Source organism: Cryptomeria japonica, chromosome 9 (assembly GCF_030272615.1).
Source record: "Cryptomeria japonica chromosome 9, Sugi_1.0, whole genome shotgun sequence".
NCBI lineage: Eukaryota > Viridiplantae > Streptophyta > Pinopsida > Cupressales > Cupressaceae > Cryptomeria > Cryptomeria japonica.
In genome coordinates this window covers 76,732,810-76,754,121 of record NC_081413.1, presented here as the reverse complement: position 1 = coordinate 76,754,121, position 21,312 = coordinate 76,732,810, and the positions used below count along the sequence as shown (strand labels likewise).

The following is a 21,312-nucleotide window of genomic DNA, read 5'->3' as shown; positions in this document are numbered from 1 at the left end:
CCATAGTGCACAACTATTGGAGCATTTGTGCATAAGTATGGCAATTTTAAGTGCAGGGTTATTGGGGCATCTTTAAGTAGATATCGAGTGACACTTTGAAATGTGCACTTTTTTTATGAAAAAAATCAAAAAAGTATCGTCAAAATCTGATAAACCATTTAAGATATGTGAGTGCACAAAATTAACTAGAATGACTACTAACATGCTTCCCCTATCACAACAAACAACAAACGGAAAAGTGATGCAAGATTGAAACAAACTTTTACTAGAATACCATTAACGATTGGATCTGGTTAAGCAGTTAAAAGACCCACAAAATCTATATAAGTACAATACAAAGAAAGGAATAACTTTATATTCAGAGATTTTTTTTCCCGCATTTGTATTAGTTAGTTATTATAATGTGCGATGGATGAACATACCCACTTTTATTTAGTAGTACCTCATTGATGATGACATCTAAAGTTAGATCAAATGACACCCATCAATTGTACAGAGTATTCCTTATTTTCTATTAATAAATAAACAAACTGTGAATTCTTTTTCTCATTGCTTGGGCTCTACTGAAAATGGGAGAATTGGAAATGCCATTGAGATGGATCCTGTACTTCCGGACCATCATGTCCGGGTATAAACTAAAATCTAATCATTCTCTTCCTTTTCACTGTTTTGAATGACAGAGTACTGATGCCAACACCAACAAAAGTTAGGTTTTTGAACTTAAAAAAATATCCTGCAATCATTTCTTTTTGTGTGCTGTCAAATCGCATGATCTTCTAATATCCTGCACAGTCTTTCTATCAAACATCCTTGATTTTTATAAATTCGTAGTTATGCCTGTGAAGAATGCTAAGGAATCGCATTGGGAACGGTGAAGCTGAATCTATGGCTATCAACAGCACAAACAGCGTTAATGCCCTGCCCAATTCATTATGGCATTCACCTGTTCCATATCTGTTGGGAGGAGTCTGTGTCATCGTACTTTTACTAGCAGTTGCTTTTATTCTTTTGCTCTTATCCAGCCTAAAGATTGCTCATAATGGCCCAAGTGGTAATGAAGGTGCCCATATGATAAATATTGAAGATGGAGAAAAGAATGCCGAAACAAAATTGTCTGGTTGTGATCAAAAAACAGTAGAGAGCGTAATCGTCGTAATGGCTGGTGATGAGGAGCCTTCTTTTCTGGCCACACCAATTATGTTGTCAGAATCTGCCAAGGAAGATGTGTTGCAGATGGCAGTATGAACTATGAAGAGGCTGTGACGTGGGAGATTTTGCAGACAAAGGGCCGTGCTTCGTATAAGCTTCATTCCATGGCTCTACAGCAAGAGGCGGTACAAGATTCTTTGTTTGGTTCTAAGGCGTTTTGACCTGTTTCTTAAGTCCACAAGGAGAGAACCACATTGGCTCTGCATATTACATTTGTAACAGGTTTTGTTAGAATTTGAGCACTGGTCTCTATTATGGGAACTTCAGTGATTTACCATTAATGAAGAGGAGTTTTAATCATTTTTTTTAAATGGGTTTTATTGGAATTATGATTTGGTGAGATTATAGATGGAGATTTCATTTTAACATGAATATTCAACAAATAGAAATTTGAATTTTGATGATAAAAACTACAATTTCATAATCTAACCATCGCACTATGCAATTATGATTATAAAAATCTAATATGAGACCATGTTTTAATAAAATAGATTTGATTTGGTAAAGTAAAATCTAGTCTCATTTCATCCCAATCTTATTAAATCCTATTATTTAGGAAATTATAAGATAAAAAACGAGATCAAACCATATTGTACTTGGTACTACTCCCATCTAACAGTTTTGGAGAAGCATAAAACCATATTGTACTTGGTATTACTCCCATCTAACAGTTTTGGAGAAGCATAAAACCATATTGTACTTGGTATTATTCCCATCTAACAGTTTTGGAGAAGCTTTAAAAGCTGTATATGGTTTTCAGAATATTATCCAAATTGACTTTATCCATTGCCTTGGGAAAGAAGAAATATGTTCAGCTTTCTTTAGGTTGAAGCAGCTAAAAATTGATCCATCTAAACATAAGTAGCGTACACTCAGGTTATTCAAGGTCAACAGCAAATATGCCCAAGTTCAATCAATACTGGGGAAAGTAATTTAATGACCATATGATAATAGGGGCAAATATTGCCCAAAATTACCATTCGCAATTGATTAGGACTTTGGTAGATTTCAATATGAAGGACATACTTATATTATTTTTTTATAAAAGACTTTAATGGGCTTAATGGTTGGTTCTTAAATTTCTCATATGAATTGATGATAACACCAAGTGCTACTCCTAATTTTAGAAGACCAAGTAGATTAATGTTTATATATGGTGCAAATTATGTGATAGCACAATGCATGACACATTGGACTATTGGTTGCTTGGTGAAATACATGAAACAAGCCAACCCAATTTGTGCCAAGCAAATATGGGCCAGCCAAGTATGCAAGTGGGTGCATTGTAATGATATCATCAATGCACAACTATGCAAATCAAATGTGAACTTTTGTAGGCAATAACCAACTATTTATAATGATTGCGAGAAAAACTATAGATAAAATTATTAATGATGTAGATCAGATATGTAGGGAGATGCTTATGGACAAGGAAATAAAAGACGAAATGTTATGTCTTAAATAGGATGTATCAAATGTGGAGGAATTGGCACCATACAAAAGAATTCTGCAAAATTTTCTTAGTGTGGACATTGTAGACTAGATTTTTGAAAAAAAGATTTTGAATTGTGTGCAAAGATACTATAGTAGGACATATTGAAAAAAGGCACTATAACAATTTATGTATTGTCAAGAGATAGGCCACTGAGTTCAATGTTGGGCTTGCATAACAAGCATAAGATGGGATACCATATGAAGTTTCATTTTTTTATATTAGTACATAAATTAAAAACACCACCCAACCAACCACAACTCATAAATCAATAAGTGAACAAGCTCGATATGCATAGAGGTAAGCATGAAATATTTGAATGATCCTATGTAGAATGACATCATGTAGTATGTCATTGATGTTAGTTGAGGACTATAATGTGAAGTGTAGCATGCTAAAGATATGGAGGAAAAATTGAATGAAGTCCAAGAAGAGTGCACAAGTGTATGATACACAATTTAATCGTTTAATGTGCAATAAATCACCTATAGTTTACATCTAATGTAACACACATAATGGTTTTTTGCATGTCTATTAGCTCCATATAAAAGGTCCTTGTCACAAAAAACCTATATAGTTCATCAAAAGATTTTGGAGGCTGCACTGTAAATAGAATTAGTTGGAAGTTTCAACATAGAGTAATCCCTTTCTTAGACATATAAATAGAAAAAATGATAACATGCAAATATTGTGCAAAAGTATAATATAAATTCATTGGTGTATTGAATATCAATACGAATGACATACTAAAATTACTTTTATATAAAATAATGTAAAGGTCTTAGTGGCTTCTTGTGAAATTTTTAATTTCAATAATAATACTAAGAAATATTCTTGTTGAACACACCCCAAGACTAAGACCGGGGATAAAATCAGCCTTGAAGAAAACTTAAACTTTTAATACAATTGAAATTCCCAAACCTTAATTTGATTTGAAGCAATGAAAGATGAAGCACTAAACATGAATGCACAAGAGAACACTAGATTTACATGCAAAACCCATGAAGGGAAAAAACATCATGGTAAAAGCTATCTCGCAATATAAATGAACAATATTTCAAATTTGTTTTAAAGTCAGTGTCTTAGGAAATGTAGTACTCCCTAAATGGACTTGTTGCTAAGATTCACTACCTCAGGCCAAGATACAAGATATAAAGACCTACTTAAGTGATTCACTATCTCATAGAAGGATACATGAATGTTTGAATTATAGATAATAAACCTTCAACATCACTACATCCAATGATCTCTCTAGAATTTAGTTCCTCTTGGCATGCTACCTCAAGAAACCATTTGTGATGCATGAGCATCCTCGGTTTTTGGCAATCTTGCATCAACCAAAAACATTTCATTTCGGTTTGTTTTTGTTTTGTAGTTTCAACATTCCTTTCTATATTTTTGTGCATTGGCTCACCGGACCTTATGGAGTAGGATTTTGCTTGAGGACGTGATCATCTTCCTTATTCCTAAACCGCTAAGCATTTGGATCATTTTTCACCAAGTTATCGATTCCGGATTTCAAGACAGTTTTTTGGCTTAGAACACCGAAACCGCTTGGACATATTTGCATTGTTGAATCTACTGGATCCTTTTCATAGCTTGTGGAGCCCATTTCATTGATTTTGATGTTCCTTGGCATGTGGCCAACCTTCCCTTTGATCTGCACATCATCCTTTATATTTTATGGAGGGATCTCTTTGGCAGAGGCCGACCTATTGGTTTTACATGTTTGATCTTGTTCTTTGACATTTGTTCCCTTTTAGGCTAACTAGATCCCCTTGGATCATATAAATCATTGTAATTGAGCATTATAATTCATCACTCCAGAGAAGTAAGAAGAACCTAAAGGATAAATTTAAATTTAGAGGTCTAGAGTTGAATTGTTTTGTAATTGAGCATGTACATGACAGGCCAGTGAGCGAAATTTTGTAACCCGAATGTTACTGGTTGCTTGTAATTAGTTTTCATGATCTAATACATTCAGTTCTACATTTTCTCCATCATATCCTCATGTTTCCATTGTGTTTACTCTTGCTGCCCGATTTGAATTGATCTCTTTCAAGTCCCTCCTAACCGGTGACAGCACCAAGTGGTATTAAAGTGAGATTTCATTCTAGAGATTGCGTTGTCTTGATAATTTTGTTGTGTAAAGACATAAATCAAGCTAACTTCAATAATGAGCCGAAATACTCTTTATTCTTAAATAAACTCATAAATCAGTTACTAAGTCTATTTCATTCCACTTTTACATCCATTACATCATTTGATCATTCCATTAAGATTGTAATAAACACAAAATTTATGTAAAAGATAAAGATTCTTTATTCCATAAATTGATAAAAGTAGTATCTCAATCATACAATAATTACACATTTCAAGTTGTCATAAGTTCAATAACAAAATAAAACAAAGTAAAGGGTGAGATGCGTCCGTTGATCTGCAACCCAAGCTATCGCAAATGCAATCTTTAGCATGAAGATGAGAACAAGATTCAGGCACTTTTTCCACCCAACCTTGAAGCTTACGCTTCCCCGGAATTCTTGGCCAATCAAGAATACCTGACCCTACATGAATTGCTTACCAAAAGAATTCGAAAGGCAAGATGGAATCTGGTGCATGCCTAGATGATACAAGCATTTTCATTTTTCTAACTCTTTTAAGAAACAAGCATTCATTATCAATCTAGGATATGGTAGAGAGGATAAAATAAAAGAATTCCATTATTTCAATGGTTAATTCAATTTGATTACTCGGTCGAGTATAATGCCATGCACAGCAAAAATAGATAGTTGGAAAAGCAACTATTCTCTCTATAATCCACATTTGGCACCCGTCCTCGAAGGTAACTTTCCACAAACATAAGCCTATCTAGCTTTGTTTACATAATCTAGAATAAATTCGTATAGAAGACAATCTTTCACCTTTCAATTCTAGCTTCCTATTTCTTGCAAGATAAAAATACTATGCTAAGAAGACAATCTTTCGTTTGAATAGAAATTGATAAAATAAATCTTTTGTTACAACCAATCCTATCTAACAGGAAACAATCTTTTATGAATAATCAAATATACATCTAAAAGAAGACAATCTTTCCCTTCTATCTTTCAAGCAATTTAAAGAAAAGATTAAAATATTAAGAAGGTGTAACACATGTATGTATCTTACATATAAATTGAATAAAATGAGTACACATTCTTTTATTCAATTATCAAGACATAGTATAATCATTAACATGCATTCCATTTCTTATGGTTTATAATTCTAAGTTTATCTCATCTAAACTCTCTCTATCTTTCCAAGTGTTGTGGTTTATTTACTACTTTTCTCAAAACATCATATTTAGTTTAATACTAATATGTGACTTTTCATGATTTAAAACTTAACACACCGACTTCACTAATTTACCATATCGACAATCTAATATGATACAAGTTCATGAATGCCTATCTATAAGGCTTTTTAAATGAGACACTCAATAACCATCTTTACTTTTCATGCAAAATTCCAAGTGTAAGTCTTTCCGTGTGATATCAAAATAACTTCATTATTTAATAAGTCATTATCCTATTATTTCATCTTCTTCGTGGTTCAATGTGAAAGTTTCTCTCTCTATCCTCTTACTTAATTTCTAGAGAATTGGGTAATCTCATTTATGAGAGTTTTACTAAGTTTATCAACAAACTTTAAGACATTATTTCACTATTGTATCTTTATTTACATGAACGTAATTTTTGAACAATTAACAATGATTACTTTTTCGACTCTAACTCTTCCATTAGTATATTGCATAGGTCTAAACCTAGACCATCCTTTAGAGAATATGTAAAGCAACCTATAATGCAATTCCTACTACTCTTTAACATCTTCCATGCATGTTCTTAGTTATTTTATCATATATACCTCATAATACATTTCTCTATAAGACTATTCAAAAGCGAGTTCAAACAATTTTGTTCTAATCATGGCTTGACTCAATCAAACTTCATTCTAATAAACATTAAATAACTTCATGACTCACTCAATATCCTTGCATAATAAACAAAGAATTAAGGTAGATCCTACCCCCTTATGCTCTTGTTACTGGCTTGAGATGATGGATTTGCTTCCCTCTTCACATTTTCGTTCTCTCTTTTAAGATGGTACACAACATCTTTGACACTCTCCATCTATCGATTCTTCTATTAACTCTATCCTTCCTTTCTATCTTTTATTTCTAAACTTACTCTGAAATTTGACTCTAAATCTGAGATGATCATGATCGATCTTTTATGATTCAATTGAAAACAAATCTAAATCTCACTACTTTTCTCTTCTTCATTCCATTCTCTAATCCTTGGTTGCATCTCCTTCTTTTGCCTCTTCCATCTCCCTCCCCCTCTCTTCCAACTCAATGGTCTATATATAGTGTTGTTGTCTACCTTCCTTTCCTACTTTTGGGCTATCTCTCCTAGAGGTGGATTGATTCTAAGTGACACCAATCATGATCTAATTGCAACATAAAAATACTAAATGGTTTTGAACACTTATGTGTTCTCCATGCAATGTTATCCATTATCCATTTCATGACACCACACTGCTAAGCTGTTAAATTCATAATTATTGATTATCCGTGTGCCTTTTATCTCTAAGACTATGTCAACTTTACTAAAAATGACTTCCCTAAAATATGGAAAGTTTAAATAACTAACTTATACATGTCGATCAAGGTGTTTACGTGGGATGCTAACCCATGTGTTTTATTAATTCATGCGACCTCACATGTAATAGCCATCACGGTTTATGCTTGCAACGTGGTCAATGTGAAACCAAAGTTGACTATGACTGAAACAAACCCCTAAACTATGCCTACTACCTTATTCTATCTACACGTGGAGTATCCTTTAATAGGAGTGGTCGGTATTAATAGAGTCGAAAAAGTAGTTTTATGCAACGTGGAGTATGAACTTTTTAAAAAGGGAGGAGGGTGGTTGGTGGTAATACCGACCCCTCCCTTTTATTAAGGGGGTTGGTTGATAGTAATATCGACCACCCTCTCTATCATTTAATTCTCTTAAAAACTTAATTCACCGCCACTTTATTTAATTTTCATTTTTATTATATTTTTAATATATATTTAATGACCTTTCATTAATATATATATATATATTAAACATTAAACTTTGTTTAATAAATTCTTTAATAACCATTTTCTATAATTAAATATATATGTAAATATATATTTTGGTTATTCATTAAATGACTTAATTTCATAAATTGGTTACATATATTTTTACATATTCGATAATTACATACGCATTTACCATAACATGATCTAATACGTATAAATTTTTATTTTAATCTCAATGATTACGTATGTGTATAAACAAAAGTCTTGACGAAATCAAATTTCACTATAATTGGATATTGATATATGTATATGATTGAATAAATTTCTCATATATATATATATATATATATATATATATATATATAATACTATTATTCAATTTACAAAAGTTAACTCATAGGTATGCTTTTCATACATTTATACATGTCTAAAAAGAACATAAAACCTAGGGTCAATATTCCTTTTCGAATCATCTACACATTTTATCTCTTTTAACAATAAAGCATAATATTTCACAATCACTCACACAACTTAGATTTAATTCAAAGACTACTCACATCATGCAACTAATGCACATGTATAAACATTTAAATTAGTCTACTTCTCATTCCAAATTCATCATTTCAATTTGAACAAACACTCAAATAAGGTCATTTAAATCATCCATATTTTTAAGATGCAAATTATAAATCCTAATGTGGTGTGTGAGAGATTCCATCTATCCTAATGAAATACAAGAGCTAAGACAACTCTACCTAAACCATGTTCTCGTCTTCATCATTACTGATCCCAATTTACAATAAAAATTATTACTGATCATTTAATTGTACATAAATTATATCAGTACATTCGATATCCTTTCTTATTTCATTAACAGTTCTATTTTCATTTCATTTCAATTTCTTTTGAAAAATAAACATTATTTTTGTATTTAAATAATTATGGAAAAATAGGGTTCGTGACATCCTTCCCCTCTTAAAAGAGACAATGTCTCGATGTATTATTATTCTATCACTAAGCACATACTTTCTCAATATCATAAACATTAACCATTCATTATGATCTCAATAAAATATAGCAATAATAGTATCATCTATACTATCCAAATTTACAACATGCAAATCAAAATTAGAGTATTCAAGTATTTCATGCATCAAGCAAATACTACTCTAAGAAAACAAAAGATGAATATGATAATCAATCATCGCATCATCTTCCCAGATAGCACTATCATCAGAATATCGGTCCACTGGATCCAATACTGATTGAAATCTCTGCTAAGTAGTTTTAACGCTACTTCGATCAAGAATTTGGATGTGCTCCATTAGCACTATTCTTGGATCCTATATCCATAAGCATCTAGATTAATACTTCCAGCACATCGAAGGGTCCCATATATCTTAGTACCAACTTTGATGATTTCCTCAATAAAATAAAGCTCTTATGAGGCTTCTCCCTCCAAATAATTTCTTCTTCAATTATTTGAGAGTCTTGTTTCTATTATCATAGCTTTTCTTTTCTGTCAACTATCTCTTCCAATATATTCTTGATCAATTTCATTTGCTCATTTGTTTCTTTTAAGCATATTAGAGCCAATGATGATTCTATATTTATTCTATCCCAACTGACAAATGTTTGTCATTTATGTCATAAGCATCATAATGGGTATCATTCCTTAAAAACATATGAAAAGATTTTGTTGTATTCCAACTTAGTCCAAAGGCAAATATTTCTTCCATTCGTATTTCTAATTCATGAGATACATCAAAATGAATTTTCCACAACCTGATTAACTCTTTCTATTTTTTTTCCATTCGGTCATCTACATAAAGATGTCATGCCGATTTAATTTAGTTCCCAAAGATATATTCAATATTGTCCAATTCCAAAATGTCATCCAAACATTCCTATTTGATATTTCTATTTTTGAAACTCTATGCAATTGATAAGTTGAATGAGTAAATGTCTTCACAAGATTCAATGATTCATCTTTATATATATCCAATTATGAAATATCCAATCTCTGTCAATCCGTTGACACTATCCAACTATAATGTCATGCTTGTTCTTTCTCAAAAGCAATCCTTGAATAAATTTCATATTGATTTTCTACCACCTATACTCAAGTTTGATATAAAAGTCTTATTATACGATCAGGTTCAACTTTCGATTGCTAAACATTGTGCCACATACTTAACTATCTTTTCCAAGTTCTTAGGTTCATCACATCTTTATCAACAATCTCTAGATTAACTAGATATTTCCAAATGTTTTAAATAGAGTGCAATATTAACTTGTTCAAGTTTCTGCCTCTAAGTGTGTACATCCTTCATTGACATTCTTAATTACCCTCAAGTTCTTTTCTCAAATCTATCAAATCTATGATCCAACATATATACTTTCCAAAACCTCAATAATATTTTTCTTCCAAAAACATCTATTGCTATCTCATGTTTGAATTTATAGTAAACATGGTAGGTAAAATTTCCTTGATCTATGAGAACCCAACATTTGACATCCTTTTATTTCCAACTATTCCAACCAACTCAATGTATTTCATACCTTAAACTTCTATCAATCCATAAGATTTCCAAATTACTATGTATGCTCTTAATCGACAAACGATAAGGCAACCATGATGATAGAAAATTTCCTAACATCATAACATATGTTAGCACAACCTTATACTCATTAATCTCAAATGTGTTTTTAATGCCAAAGACTATATATTCTTGAATGTTTAAGATTCCAAAACGTATTTTAGCAAAAGACATCTTTCATGGTCATATGATCTTGAAGGTAAAAACTAAGTAAGATCTCATATAATTGATGAACTAATTTGAATTTGTCTATCTATTAAATATGTATATAAAATTTATTTTCCTTTGCAAGGTCTATTCTCTTATTCCACACATTGAATTTACTCAAATTACACAACACGTAGTATTATTTCCCTAACTGACATAATACCTATGTTTGGTACACTCTTTGCTCTTACTCTCTTGAACATACCATCAAGGGCTCACTATGATCATGATAAGGATGAAATACAATATGCAACCAAAAGACAATTAATCCAAAAACCAATGATCAAATAAAACCCAATAAAGCATCAAACTGAATACATAACAAATGTACTGTGTATCTAGGACTAATCACATATGAAGGGGTGTTACAACCCCTTGGGGTATCTTTTCTAGAGTGTGCAACATAGTACCTACAATTTCATGTTTGAAGATAAGGACACAAAACTAGAATACATAGTCCTATGCAGATTTCATCATATCATCCATAATTCTTATCCATATAGTAGCTACCTCGTACACTATAGACATTAAATAATATATTTCGCAAGAGATAAGTTAGAATAATTATCAGTCCAATAAATCAAGCATCTCAACCATCTAGGTTCTAATAACAACCATCACTTGTATAGCAATAAAATCCCAACTTACAACTTTACTATATAAGTACCCAACTCTTACTCAATAAACTATAATCCGACGAATGTGTCCATTAAGTATGTCATTCTAGGAGATACTCTTTCTCCATCTATCTGGACACCATGTTGATTTTGCAAAAAGAAACTTTACTTATCGATTGTTCATAAATCATATCTCCCAAACTTATATCTCTTCCCATGGAGTCAATGGGGTGCATCCTTTCAACTTATCTGAACTAAATATATAGTTGACTCAATAGGGACATGCTCATATAGATATTCTTCATCTATCTCCTTAATAAAATATTCCAAGTATTCTTGTCTCCCAAGGGAATGGTAGATGAGATTTCCATTACCCTACATAGCTTAGTTAACTATTTCTTCTCTCTTGGTTTAGAAGTTGATTCCTTTCTTCTTTCATCCTAGAAGCAAACAACTACTTTTCCTCGACCTTATAATTCTCATCTTGAATATCCTGAATTCATTTCATAGTAGGAGGGAAAAAAAAAATTCTTCCTTATTCACCCATCCTCCTTCTAGGTTGTTGTCCTCAATTAACCTTGAAAAGGCTCTATGGTCCTTTATTTGCAAATTTCATGCGTTAAATATCCAATAGCGAGTTTCTCAAGAACATGACTTCATTCAAGAAGCAGACTCATAGGCCCTAGAGTTATAAACTATGCTCTAATACCAAAATGTAAAGACAGAAATCGAGCTAACTTCAATAATTAGCCGAAATACTCTTTATTCTTAAATAAACTCATAAATCAGTTACTAAGTCTATTTCATTCCACTTTTACATCCATTACTTCATTTGATCATTCCATTAAGATTGTAATAAACACAATTTATGTAAAAGATAAAGATTCTTTATTCCATAAATTGATAAAAGTAGTATCTCAATCATACAATACTTACGCATTTGAAGTTTTTCCTAAGTTCAATAACAAAATAATACAGAGTAAAGGGTGAGATGCATCCGTTGATCTGCAACCCAAGCTATCGCTAATGCAATCTTTAGCATAAAGATGAGAACAAGATTCAGGCGCTTTTTGCGCCCAACCTTGAAGCTTACGCTTCCCTGGAATTCTTGGTCAATCAAGAATACCTGACCCTACATGAATTGCTTACCAAAAGAATTCGAAAGGCAAGATGGAATCTGGTGCATGCCTAGATGATACAAGCATTTTCATTTTTCTAACTCTTTTAAGAAACAAGCATTCATTATCAATCTAGGATATGGTAGAGAGGATAAAATAAAAGAATTCCATTATTTCAATGGTTAATTCAATTTGATTACTCGGTCGAGTATAATGCCATGCACAACAAAAATAGATAGTTGGAAAAGCAACTATTCTCTCTATAATCCACATTCGGCACCCATCCTGGAAGGTAACTTTCCACAAACATAAGCCTATCTAGCTTTGTTTACATAATCTAGAATAAATTTGTATAGAAGACAATCTTTCACCTTTCAATTCTAGCTTCCTATTTCTTGCAAGATAAAAATACTATGCTAAGAAGACAATCTTTCGTTTGAATAGAAATTGATAAAATAAATCTTTTATTACAAACAATCCTATCTAACAGGAAACAATCTTTTATGAATAATCAAATATACATCTAAAAGAAGACAATCTTTCCCTTCTATCTTTCAAGCAATTTAAAGATAAGATTAAAATATTAAGAAGGTGTAGCACATGTATGTATCTTACATATAAATTGAATAAAATGAGTACACATTCTTTTATTCAATTATCAAGACATAGTATAATCATTAACATGCATTCCATTTCTTATGGTTTAGAATTCTAAGTTTATCTCATCGAAACTCTCTTTATCTTTCCAAGTGTCGTGGTTTATTTACCACTTTTCTCAAAACATCATATTTAGTTTAATACTAATATGTGACTTTTCATGATTTAAAACTTAACACACCGACTTCACTAATTTACCACATCAACAATCTAATATGATACAAGTTCTTGAATGCCTATCTATAAGGCTTTTTAAATGAGACACTTGATAAACATCTTTACTTTTCATGCAAAATTCCAAGTGTAAGTCTTTCCGTGTGATATCAAAATAACTTCATTATTTAATAAGTCATTATCCTATTATTTTATCTTCTTCGTGGTTCAATGTCAAAGTTTCTCTCTCTATCCTCTTACTTAATTTCTAGAGGATTGGGTAATCTCATTTATGAGAGTTTTACTAATTTTATCAACAAACTTTAAGAAATTATTTCACTATTGTATCTTTATTTACATGAACGTAAGTTTTGAACAATTAACAATGATTACTTTTTCGACTCTAACTCTTCGATTAGTATATTGCATAGGTCTAAAACTAGATCATCCTTTAGAGAATATGTAAAGCAACCTATAATGGAATTCCTACTATTCTTTAACATCTTCCATGCATGTTCTTAGTTATTTTATCATATATACCTCATAAAACATTTCTCTATAAGACTATTCAAAAGTGGGTTCAAACAATTTTGTTCTAATCATGGCTTGACTCAATCAAACTTCATTCTAATAAACATTATATAACTTCATGACTCACTCACTATCCTTTCATAATGACCAAATAATTAAGGTAGATCCTACCTACTTATGCTCTTGTTACTGGCTTGAGGTGATGGATTTTCTTCCCTTTTCACATTTGCCTTCTCTCTTTCAAGATGGTACACAACCTCTTTGACGCTCTCCATCTATCGATTCTTCTATTAACTCTATCCTTCCTTTCTATCTTTTATTTCTAAACTTACTCTGAAATTCAACTCTAAATCTGAGATGATCATGATCGATCTTTTACAATTCGATTGAAAACAAATCTAAATCTCACTACTTTTCTCTTCTTCATTCCATTCTCTAATCCTTGGTTGCATCTACTTATTTTTCCTCTTCCATCTCCCTCCCCCTCTCTTCCAACTCAATGGTCTATATATAGTGTTGTTATCTACCTTCCTTTCCTACTATCGGGCTATCTCTCCTAAAGGTGGATTGATTCTAAGTGACACCACTCATGATCTAATTGCAACATAACAATCCCAAATGGTTTTGAACACTTATTTGTTCTCCATGCAACGTTATCCATTATCCATTTCATGACACCATACCACTAAGCTATTAAATTCATAATTATTGATTTCTGTGTGGCTTTTAACTCCAAGACTATGTCCACTTTACTAAAAATGACTTCCCTAAAATATGCAAAGTTTAAATAACTAGCTTATACATGTCGATCAAGGTGTTTATGTGGGATGATAACCCATGTCTTTTATTAATTCATGCCACCTCACATGTAATAGCCATCACGGTTTATGCTTGCAACGTGGTCAATGTGAAACCAAAGTTGACTATGACTAAAATAAACCCCTAAACTATGCCTACTACCGTTTTCTATCTGCACAACGAGTATCCTTTAATAGGAGTGGTCAGTATTAATAGAGTCGAAAAAGGAGTTTTATGCAATGTGTAGTATGAACGTTTTAAAAAGGGAGGAGGGTGGTCGGTGGTAATACGTACCCCTCCCTTTTATTAAGGGGGGTGGTCGATAGTAATATCGACCACCCTCTCTATCATTTAATTCTCTTAAAAACTTACTTCACTGCCACTTTATTTAATTTTCATTTTTATTATATTTTTAATATATATTTAATGACCTTTCATTAATATATATATATTAAACATTAAACTTTGTTTAATAAATTCTTTAATAACCATTTTCTATAATTAAATATATATGTAAATATATATTTTGGTTATTCATTAAATGACTTAATTTCATAAATTGGTTACATATATTTTTACATATTCGATAATTACATATGCATTTACCATAACATGATCTAATATGTATAAATTTTTATTTTAATCTCAATGATTACGTATGTGTATAAACAAAATTCTTGACGAAATCAAATTTCACTATAATTGGATATTGATATATGTATATGATTGAATAAATTTCTCATATATATATATATTATACTATTATTCAATTTACAAAAGTAAAGTCATAAGTATGCTTTTCATACATTTATACATGTCTAAAAGGAACATAAAACCTATGGTCGATATTCCTTTTCGAATCATCTACACATTTTATCTCTTTTAACAATAAAGAATAATATTTCACAATCACTCACACAACTTAGATTTAATTCAAACACTACTCACATCGTGCAACTAATGCACATGTATAAAAATTTAAATCAATCTACTTCTCATTCCAAATTCATCATTTCAATTTGAACAAACACTCAAATAAGGTCATTTAAATCATCCATATTTTCAATATGCAAATTATAAATCCTAATGTGGTGTGTGAGAGATTCCATCTATCCTAACGAAATACAAGAGCTAAGAAAACTCTACTTAAACCATGTTCTCGTCTTCATCATTGTTCACCTGTTCCTGCATTCACTTTGCACTCAATCACTCATTAGCAATGACAATCCCAATTTACAATAAAAATTATTACTGATCATTCAATTGTACATAAATCATATCAGTACATTCGATATCCTTTCTTATTTCATAAACAGTTCTATTTTCATTTCATTTCAATTTCATTTGAAAAAAAAACATTATTTTCCTATTTAAATAATTAAGGAAAAATATTGTTCGTGACATGTTGTGTGGTGGTGGATTGTGGATCCAACCTGCAACTATAGAGGACTGGCATAGAGATGGCGCATAAAGGAAATAGGAATGGTGGAGTGTGTGGGAATGTAGACCTTGTTGTGATGGAGAGAGGAATTACATCCCATTGGAAGTCATTGAGACATCCTAGAGAAGAGGCCGACATATTGAAGATGTGAGAAAAGTTGAAGAAGAAGAGGCACCAGCAGAACAAGTAGCAAATCCACTGAGGATCAATCTAGAAGAAGAAAGGTTCTTAAGGGTTTTGAGTAGGGAGAACACAAAAGTACATTTTATCCCACCAGAGTATGATGGAAAGTTGGAGTCAGATGAATTAATGGATTAGATCTCAAATATGGAGAAACATTTTGATTTCAAGAACACTATAGAAGAAAGAAAGGTGAAATATACATGTACCCGGTTGAAAGGTCATGCATCTCTTTCGTGGGAACATTTGTAGGTTGATAGACAAAGAAGAGGAAAAGAACGGATCAAATAATGGAAATGAATGGTTGCTAAGTTAAAATCAAAGTTTATGACAGCTGCTTATTTGGTGAACCTACTCCAGAAGTTACAAAATTTGAAGTAGAAAGAATCTAGTGTGAAGGAGTACATCGAAACATTCTACAAATTGAATATTAGATGTGACCATGTTGATTATGAGGTTGAAGAAGTTGCAAGATATTTGAATGGACTCTAGATATCTATACGAGATGAAATCAGTTTGATCAAATTGCAGAGTGTTGAGGAAGCTTACCAATATGCCCTGAAAGAAAAAGAGAAGTTTAACAAAAGACATGAGCAGAGACATTGAGGTACAGGTGGAAGATTTTTTGCAGGGAGATTTCAAGGAGAAAGAGGATATTCTAGAGGAAGAGGAACCTGTACAAATCATAACAAGGACAAGGAAGTAAGCAAAGAAGGTAATTCATACTGAAAGGATGACGAAAATTTCTACTAGAGGAGAGAACTTGATGGTTACCAGAATGAGAGTTTTGGTAAAGATGACAAAAGACAAGATAAGAGAGTTTTTAGAGGTACTTGCTTTATGTGTGGAGAAGGAGGAAACCATTCTTTTGTTCATGTAAGAAAATACAGAACATGGGGAGAACAACATTAGTGGAAGAAAGCCCCACCAAATCATCTAACAAACTAAAAGATGGAGAGCCGTTAATGATGAGGAGAACTTTGTGTCATAACGGAGGAGACGAAGAGCCCTTGCAGAGGCAAAATTTGTTCAAGACCAGATGTAAGGCATCTAATAAGTTTTGTAAAGTTGTTATTGATAGTGGTAGTTCAGATAATCTTGTTTTAGAGGAAATGGTGACTAAGTTGAAGTTGGAAAGATTGGAACACCCTAAGCCTTATCAGATAGCATAGATTCACAATGATCATAAGTTGTTAGTAATTGAGAAATGTTTGGTGAAATTGAAAATTGGGAATTATCATGATGAAGTCTTGTGTGATATTATGCCTATGGACATTTGTCACCTTTTGTTGGGTAGACCTTGGTAGTTTGATAGACAGGCGATACATGATGGGAAAAAGAACATATACACTAATGTAGCAAATGAATTGGAACAAACTATTGGAAATTGACACTCAATTGGTTGGTTTCACTATGTTGTCATTGATGGAAACATGGTATCTTATTATGGCTTTATGTTTTGGTTTAGTTGTGTACCGGCAAGCACTTTGACTAAAATCTCTTGGATCCGGCATCGAAAATTGTTCTTAATATTTATACATTCATGTTATTTAGCCGACATGTAATTTTATATTGTATATATCTTTGTAAGCCGAAATAAGGCATGAAAAGTTGTATAGGGTAAATAGGTCAATTGGATTAGATCATTTGGATATGGACATGAAATAGGAGATTACGGATATGCGAATATGATATAATGTGAAATATATTAGAAAGATTATGTATGTGAGGATATTCATGTAAGGGTTATTCTGGTAAAGGGTTTAGGGTTTCAGACCAGAACAAATAGAGCTTAAACCAAAACTGTATTCTGGCATAGAAGATGCCATCTTCGTAGTTAAATATATCTTCGGACTGTAGTCTGGATTTATATGCAGTTAGTGAGGCTCCTTTTGTGATTGAGTAGTGTGCTCTAGGTCGTAAGCCTTCCTGCAAGTGAAGGCCCCTTATATTTTGTAATATCTCTTCATATGGCCAGTGGATTGATATTATGGGTCACAAATCCCACCCTGGTTTTCCCTCTTTGAGGTTTTGCATGTATAAATCTGTATTTTATGATTCTTATTTATGTGATTGGCTTATTGGTTTCTTTACTTCTTTCAATTATGTATGTACCAGTATACCAATTGGTGTATGCATGTTTTCATAAGGTTAAAATTTATCATTCTGGTATAACATTGATTCACCCCTCCTCCTCTCAGTGTTATTGGATTCCAATAATTGGTACCAGAGCCTTGTGCCTTGTAGGAAGTTTAACAGCTTGAGGAAGATCCATGGATATGGCTTTAGAGAAGCAACTTGAGATGGCACTTGAAGATTATGATTTTGAAAGGTTGAAGAACTTAAAGATACAAGATGAATTGAATTCTTCTAAGGAATTAATTCTTGTCCTACAAGAGAGGCTATCATCTATTTAAGCTAGGAGGAAGGAACTTTTGCAAAGTTGGGATGATGAAGAGAAAGATGCACTTAAGGAACCATGTTAGAAATTGAGTCAGGAGAACATGGTTATGAAAAATGAAATGCAAGTTATAACTATGAGGATGTCTAAGGAGATTGAGGACCGAAAGAAAAAAGAATAAAATCTTGATGTATCCCTGAAGATCAAATATGAAGAATGTGGTAGGTTGGTTCATGATAATGATATGTTGAGAACTAATTTTGTACAATCCTAGAGTAATAAACAAGAGCTTGAGAGACAAATGATTATTCTAAGAGAAGATCTAACTACTACAAGTGAGTATAAAGAAAAATTCAAGATTAGCTCAACACAAATAGATGAGTTATTGAAGAGACAAAGGTAGATTGGAGATTCTAGTGGACTTAGATTAGAGAAAGGACAGATTTCTGGTACTGGTAATGAAGATCAAAACCATAAGGCACTGTTAAGGCAATTTAATGCTTATAAATTTAATGGTATATATTTTGTTTGCAATAGATTTGGTCACATGGATAGACAATGTAGAAACAGAGCAAATCAGAACCCTGATTTTGCTCCCACTAAATGTTCTTAATGCAATAAGTATGGTCATAAGACAGAAGATTGCAGAATGAATGTTAAATGCAATGCATGTGGAAAGTTTGGACATATGGCTAATCACTATAGGTCAAACAATTTCACCAGTTTTAGCAAAGAAATTAAAAGGAACAATGTTACATGTTATGCATGTAATGAGGTTGGACATATTGCTAAATTTTATAGAAGCAGAATTCCATCGATTGGTAATGAAGGATCAAATGAGAAAGGGAAAGAGAAGGTTAGTGAAATTTGGAAAGATCATACACAAAGATGGGTTAGGAAGACTAAAGAACAATCATCAAATGGAAATGTACTAGTTACTTATCCGATAGAGGAGGATGCTCCTGCACCGATAGGTAGCTCATCCGATAACTAAGGAAGATGCCTTAAGGGTAGGCAAAATTCATGTAGATGTTGCATATTCACTGGGAAGAGGTTATGGAAGATGTTCCAGACTTTGGAGGTGCTTATCCAACATGGATATGTTTTGTGTGAGATCCAGTATCTCTCACCGACAGTCATTTATGTCAATGGAAGATTAGGATTTTTCTCAGAGGCTAAAAGGTCGAATTCACTTCATTATTGATCACCTTGCATTTAGAGTGATTTCAGAGTGATTAAGAGTGACCAAGAGCAGTCAAAGGCATTTCAAAGAAATCAAATTTCTTCTTGAGTGATTTCACTAGCGAATGGAAGAATTTGTTAAGGGTTTTCATCGGAAGTGATCAACAGGTATTTATCTTTAAATATGGAAGCAGGGTCATCATCTATTCCTATCTTTGTTGCAAACCTGATTGTAGTAGAGGTCAAGGACTGCCCCTGACTAAGTTTCACATGGTATTTGCATGTGGCTACCCTGGAAGATTCGGTTGGAGCATTTTCTCATGTTTCGTAGGGAGTTGTCTATGTTGAGGATGTTAGGGCATACATACACTGCCACATAGAGGACTTGGGAACATCTGAATTAAAGGGAATGTACATGAGTGAGCTGATGGGAGAATCTGGAAAGATCAAACTGGCATACAAACACATTGAAGACTTAGGGTTTACCGACATTCTGGACATCCTGAAATTCAAAGATGAGATCATTAGGTATGTTTTGAGAAGAGTACATGGGGAGTTTATCTGGTTAGATAAACCTTACAAAATCACCAAGGAAGTCATCCAAGCAATCATTGGTTTACTATCAGTTGGGCAACATCTAGATAAGGAGCTTTCAAATGATTTCATGAACAAAACCACCAACACAACATCGGACAGGAGATCTATGAGAATAAGCACTATTACCGACACGAAAATTAGATTCGGTAGCATGATCATTGGGTATAAGGTAGCTTAGTCAAATTGACTGAATTTTGTTTCCAGTTCCTGCCTTCTTGTTGCATACAAAATGATGAGAAAAAATATGAAATTGGGTCTATGTGGTTGGATGTTAGATGAGTTATTAATAAGCCTAGGAAATATTAAGGGAGAAAAGAAGGTAACCTTCCAGTATGGCAACTTAATAGTCTTCTTAATGTTATTTTTCATGAATGATACACTCGGTTTTGGTAAAAGTGGGCATTTGGCATTCTGGTAGGAGGAAAATTGAAATAGCCAATTGTTGCTTTAGGCAGTCAAAGAGATGATAAGGTATGGGGATATTTCAAAGCATTCCAAAAATATATGAAGTCTAGGGTAAGGGTTCCTAAGCATATTGTAGAAAAATATTCAACTAACATATGCTTCATGGTGAAGAAGGATGAAACACTTATGGAAGTGGTTAAACCTTGAAAGATTTGGATTAAGGAAATGGGCTATGAAGTGGATGCACAAATTCTTGATGCTTATGTAAAAATGTTGATTGATGCACCTATTGATGAGAAAAAGAAGCCTTGTGGTACTGCACAACAGAAGACACATGAGGTTGAAATAGAGTTCAACTGGAAGAAGAGAGAGAGGCAAGAAGGATAGGCTAGCAAATTTGTTGAGAACGTCTCATAGGACATCAAGGCATTTATTGATGTTGTCTCGAAGAAAGGTAGAAAGAGGAATAATCCAGAAGTACACATTGAGCTTGTTACAGTAGAGTCTGAATCTAAGGATGACACACCATTGGCATTCAAGAGGGTTATAAGAAAGAAAATAGAGGAAACAAAGGTGGAAGATACAAAGAAATCGGTTAGGAAGGTTACACTCAAAAT

The 21,312-nt window shown here is 32.6% G+C and overlaps 1 protein-coding gene across 1 annotated transcript; it reads left to right on the top strand.

Annotated features, from left to right (window-relative positions):
* The first annotated feature begins 846 nt into the window (after window positions 1–846).
* On the top strand, window positions 847–1,245 carry LOC131030223 (protein GLUTAMINE DUMPER 4-like). The gene has a single exon (XM_057960951.2). It carries the CDS (start codon window positions 847–849, stop codon window positions 1,243–1,245), a length of 399 nt encoding a protein of 132 aa, XP_057816934.1.
* Window positions 1,246–21,312: the final 20,067 nt, after the last annotated feature.

Coding starts and splice junctions, on each gene's coding strand:
- LOC131030223 (XM_057960951.2), top strand. CDS start 847: ATGCTAAGGAATCGCATTGGGAACGGTGAAGCTGAATCTATGGCTATC.